General features: G+C 31.0%; 1 protein-coding gene across 1 annotated transcript; it reads right to left on the bottom strand.

The window, feature by feature from the left end:
- Positions 1 to 1,020: 1,020 nt before the first annotated feature.
- Positions 1,021 to 3,492, bottom strand: HELRODRAFT_164690 (hypothetical protein; the record flags this gene model as incomplete). Its single annotated transcript, XM_009030689.1, has 6 exons — positions 1,021 to 1,107; positions 1,212 to 1,397; positions 1,672 to 1,822; positions 2,047 to 2,158; positions 2,394 to 2,505; positions 3,448 to 3,492. 6 exons carry the CDS (start codon positions 3,490 to 3,492, stop codon positions 1,021 to 1,023), a joined length of 693 nt encoding a protein of 230 aa, XP_009028937.1.
- Positions 3,493 to 6,108: the final 2,616 nt, after the last annotated feature.

Raw genomic sequence — 6,108 nt, forward strand, 5'->3', positions numbered from 1 at the left:
CCGTTAGTGTAGAAGTTTCAATTGTATGTGTGACAGACACGCACGCACACACACACACACACACACACACACACACACACACACACACACACACACACACACACGAGGGCACACGCACACACGCACACACACACAAACTAACAAACATAGAGGGCCAGTATAATGCCAATGAACCCCAGGGCCAAGAGACTGAGGTAATAGATGCCTGATTTCAACTCGGGCGGCCATAATGGGAATAAGCATACGACTATGGAGCCTATGACTGAATAAATTATGATAATGTAACATTATAATATTATAATTGGGATGATGAATAAATTATGATAATGTTGTATTACAATTGTAACGATGTCATGGTTATAATGGGATCATCATATCTTGGAGACTATCATCAGCATCGTCATCATCATCATCATCGACAACATCACCATCATCACCATGGACATCATCATCATCATCGTCGTCATCATCATAATTTACCTAAAAGGGCACCTATCACATACGTTTTTAAGGGTACAGGATCGTATATCCATACGTACAGCTGAATGAATGAATGAATGGATGAATGAATGGATGGATAAATGAATGAATGAATGAAAAGATGAATGAATGAATGAATGAATTAATGAATGAAAAGATGAATGAATGAATAAATGAATGGATGGATGAATAATTGAATTAATGAATGAAAAGATGAATGAATGAATGGATGAATAAATGAATTAATGAATGAAAAGATGAATAGATGGATGAAAGTATGAAGAATTTAAAAGACAAATGAACAGACGAATGAATAAACAAACAAGCAAACAAACAACAAGACAAGCGAAATCCTCATAAACTTTGAAAACATCAACAAACTGAAACAGATCCCGCTCCATCAATATTCAATCAATCAACCAATCAACTAATTAATTAATAAATATAACTAATATAATTAATATAATTTTTCCCATTGCAAAATATAATCAAAAATAATTATAAACGTAATTATAGTCATAATTTCATGGTAATTATAAATCAGCAAACAGCATCAGGGGAGTCAATGAACGTTTGGTTATCGTGCATTCTCAACTTAGCCGGCTTCCTCCTCTTCTTCTTCTCCTCCTAATTATAATTATTAATAATTATTTATAATAATTATGATAATTATGACCATCTTCATCATCATCATCCTCATCGCAACCGAAGCTAGCGCTATCATAACTAACATTGACACCATCCTCTTTGGCGGCCGTTGAAGTTGCTGTTGTAGCGTCAGAAGCAGCCGTTTTACAAGCTGCAGCAGCAGCAGCTTTAGTGACGTCATCGTCGTTCTTTTTTTCCGTCTGTTCATCTGGCAGCTGCTGTGGCTGTTGTTCAGTTGCATCTCTATCTTTCTTGCCTTTGTTTCTTTTCTAGTTTCAAGTTTAGAATGACGATGATGACGACAATGATGATGATGACGACGATGGTGGTGATGACGAATACGATGATGATGATGATCATCATCATCAACGATATCATTTTCATCTTAGTCCTAATCATCATCATCATAATCATCATCATTATCAGCATCTTTTTGTACAAGCCATCAACATGCCAACTCTAAAGCAATTACCATTATAATTGTCTTCACTACCATCAAAATTAATAATAGTTATCAACTTTATTATCACTAATTTCACTAACTGTCAGACCAGGTGTGCCATCCTTCGACTGTAGTTTGTCCCCGGCAGACGACTTTTTGGATGATTGTGTCGATGACGTTGCTGCTGTGGCCATTAGTCTCTCCCTTCGATCAATCTTCTCAACCCGATGAAAAAAACCTTTCTCAAGTAATCTGTATGTACGCATGTTTGTTTGTATGTATGTATGTAAGTATGTTTGTTTGTTTGTATGTATGTATGTGTGTATGTTTGTATGTATGTATGTTTGAATGTATGTATGTATGTATGTAGGTATGTATGTATGTATGTATGTATGTATGTATGTATGTATGTATGTATGTATGTATGTATGTAATAATAATAAATTTAATAATATTAATAATAAATGAACTATCACCTAGCACAATAAGTTACACACGAAGATCTAGATGTGTAGAGTTGGCTGGTTTTGTTGGCACATTTTGTGCCCCACTGCGATTCAGAGAGCAAGAAATCCACGACCTTTGACCCTAACCACAGCAACAACAACAACAACAATAATAATAATAAACATTAATCATCATCATCACCGTCATCATCATCATCCTCTTCTTCATCATTATAATATAATTATGAATAAAATGAATTTTCAAAAAATTACAATTAAAATTAAAAAATAAATAAATAGATAGACAGACAGACACACAGACAGATAGATAGATAAATGATTAAATAAACGAGTCGTTAGAAGAGAAATGTACTGACCTACAAAATAGGGGCAAAAGTTCCCATTGAATTTCCCCTCCTTGGATGGCCCCTGAAACCTCAAACACCTGGCCACCGAGTACTCCTCTTTTGTCGGTTTTTCCAACTCATCCTTTAAGTAATAAAATTCAAGTTAAGTAAGGAATAAAATTTAGATTAGTTCGAGTTTTGAGTTGATTTTTACTAGACTATATTATGTGTAATTTGATAACTATTTAATTAATCTTTCAAATTATAAATAAGTAAGGTGATTGATTAGGTTAAATCATAAGTGATAATAAAACTTGAAAAAAAAATTTTTTTAATTTTTAAAAACTTGTGCTAACCATATTTCAGATATCTATCCAACAGAATAGTACTACTAGATTCAATAGTGAATACAAGTTAGATAAACTAGCATAGAGCTATGTAGCAGATGTATATGACTATGGTATTACTTAAAAAGAGGTTAAATGTCTTTATTACACTTTTGATTAATTTCAATTATGAAATTAAGGTTTAAACTTTCAACAACTAGGTAAGTATGTTACTAATATGAAATAGTACATTGAGATAGTACAAAATATTATATGTATTAACGACAGTTTAACATTAATCTCTAATTATAATTAAATATGGCAGCTATTATTTGTTACATATGTGTGTGTGTACTACATAAAAAATTAGGCAAAACAAAAATAATACAAACACAACAAATGATTGACTAAAAATAAAAAAACTAATTGCTAAATGATCTATCATCATCCAATAATATTTCAATGCATATATTATTAATTAAAACGCAAATGATTGATCAATAATTTTTCTAGCAACAGACGTCTGCTGCTGAAACGAGCACAGCTTATTACATTTCCGACTAGCTCGATCACTAATTTCTGGCATATGTTTCAAATGCTTGTCATGGTTTGAACTTTTTTTATGTGAGGTACACGTTTCAAAAGGTTTTTAAATAATGAGTTAATTTTAAAAAATATAAAAAATAAATTATAATGAAAAAAAATATGGCGGAAAATTAAAATAGTTGAAAATATTTTTTTTATCTCAAACTTGTAACCTTTAAAACAGACTTTTTCTTCATTTTTCTTCTCTCGGTAGCCATTTTTGTTTGTTATTTACAAATTTAAAAATGACTCAAAATGATTTTTTAGCGCCTAATATTTACGTCTTAATTCAAATACCCTTAAATGTCAAATCAAACTATTAAGTAAGGGATTAATAACTTATACAGCATTGATATGTTACTCTATCTTTACATTTTACAATTCTCTGCAATGGATCTCTCAAACTGGAAAACTTTATCGTATACCATTATAAGACTTAGTTCAGAAGTAATTGGAAAAGGTTTTCTATAGGAAAGAATTCATTTTCAGTGAAGGAGAGAGAGTGAGAAAGAAAGAAAGAAAAAGATAAAATGAGAGAGAAAGGGAAAGAGAGAGGGAGACTAACTAAGAAGATATATATAAATGTCAAAAAAAGTGAGACAGAAAATCGAGAAAGAGAGAGAAAGAAAGAGAAAAGAAAAAACAGAAAAAGAGAAACAAACTGAAACTCATCATTTCAGTTCTACAGTAATTCTATATGACTATATATAACTCTATATAACTCTATATAGCTCTATATAACTATATAAATCCCTATACAACTCTTTATAACTCTATATATCTCTATATAACTCTATATTACCTTATATAACTCTATAACCCTTTCTTTTCTCATATATTTCCATATCTTGTTCTCTTGCACTGACTACCTATAAAATATAGAATAATTTTTAAAATTTGCACTTATTGTATAAGTCTCAATCTAAATTCTTTTCTAAGTACTTTTCAAATATATTAATTGAACCAAAACAATCGTCTTCTTGTTCTCAATTCTAGTGCTATTGAAAAAACCGACTTAAAAAACCGATTATATCCGAACAATATATCAAATAAGATCGGTTTATAATGATATGACCGAATGAAAGGTATTGTTAGATATATATATATATATATATATATATATATATATATATCAATCAAATCAAATCAAATCACTTTTATTCAATCAAACAAAACAAAAGCATGAATGATTCGGAGACCAAAAAAAGAAAATTAATTCTTGTGGGCTCGGCCACCGTGCAGCTCAAAATTGCTTCTCAATGATAAAATAAAATTGTCAATAGGAGAAAATGTATCAATGTTAATGAAATATGTACACACTTATATACATATATATACATATACATTATTATCCTTGAAAAACAGATGTTGATGTTTTCTACTTCTTTCAATGGGTCTTTAGTTGGGAAGAAGATGTTAGTGTCATCTGCATATAGAAGGTGATTTGCATCAGTTGCATGTTGAAAATCGTTCATGAAGATTATGAATAGAAGAGGACCTAAAATTGATCCTTGTGGCACGCCTGATCTTACGTTAAGTTTTGTTGAGGAGTGACTTTTTATTGCCACATACTGGTCTCTGTTCTCTAGATAACTTTTGAACCATGCACTTACTTTTCCTCTTATTCCATGTGAATTTAATTTTTTAATCAGTATATCGTGGTTGATGACGTCAAAGGCCTTTGAGAGGTCTATGAATACACCTACAGTCAGTATCTTTTCGTTAAGATTATTCATAACATTTTGTGCTAATTGCAGCACAGCTTGCTCAGTTGAATGCTGTGCTCTGTAGCCATATGATTTATCATTTAATAATTTATTTATGGACAGAAATGAGGTGACTCTGACAAAAATTATTTTTTCTAGTACTTTGGAAAGTGGAGAAAGTAGAGATATTGGTCGATAATTACTTGTCTCTAATTTGCTCCCCTTTTTGTGAATTGGAACTACTCTGGATGTTTTGAAGCATTGTGGAAATATTCCTTGGACGATGGAAAGATTGTAAATATGAGTGATTGGGATGACAATTTCTGGGATGATTTTTTTAAGTAGATTGTTACTTAAAGTATCATCTGACGTGCTTTTTTTGTTGCTTAAGTTTTGAACAATGTACGTTACTTCTTCTTCACTGGTGGAGTTCATATACATTGATTTACAGATTGCACTATTTATTTTTAATTTATCTTCAGTAACTATTTGATTTTCTAACAGCTTCTCTGTGACATTGATGAAGTATTCATTGAAAAGAATACTTATTTCCTCTGGGTCTTCGATGATTTTGTCGTCAACTTTTAGCTTATTAATTTCAAGATTGTTTTGTTTTCTATTCATTATACCGTTTATTATTTCCCATTTTTGTTTGGAGCAACTCTTTGCCTCTTCAAATTTTTGTTGAAAATAATTTTTTTCTGCCTTTCTCTTTACTGATGTAAAGTAATTTCTAAACTTTTTATATTTTTCAACATTAGCGGAGTTTGGTGCAGCGACTGCTATTTTATACAGTCGATTCTGTTTTTTTGATAATTTTATTATTTCATCAGATACCCATGCGTTTTTATATTTTTGTTTCTGCCACTGCAGAGGTGCGTATGTGTCAAGAGTTTTATTGAGTATATTGTAGAAATTCAGGCATGCTGTATCTATATTATTCTCGTTTTTAACTGAATGCCAATTTTGAAGTGAGAGGGCTTTTTTTATAAAGAAAATGGATGTTTTATTAATTTTTCTACATAAAATTTGGTCATCATTGATAGCAGTTTTAAAATTTTCTACTATTGCATAAACTGGAAAATGGTCAGAAAAGTCTGAGACTATGACTCCACTTTCGCAATGTGA

This window comes from Helobdella robusta (genome assembly GCF_000326865.2).
Source record: "Helobdella robusta unplaced genomic scaffold HELROscaffold_7, whole genome shotgun sequence".
Lineage (NCBI taxonomy): Eukaryota > Metazoa > Annelida > Clitellata > Rhynchobdellida > Glossiphoniidae > Helobdella > Helobdella robusta.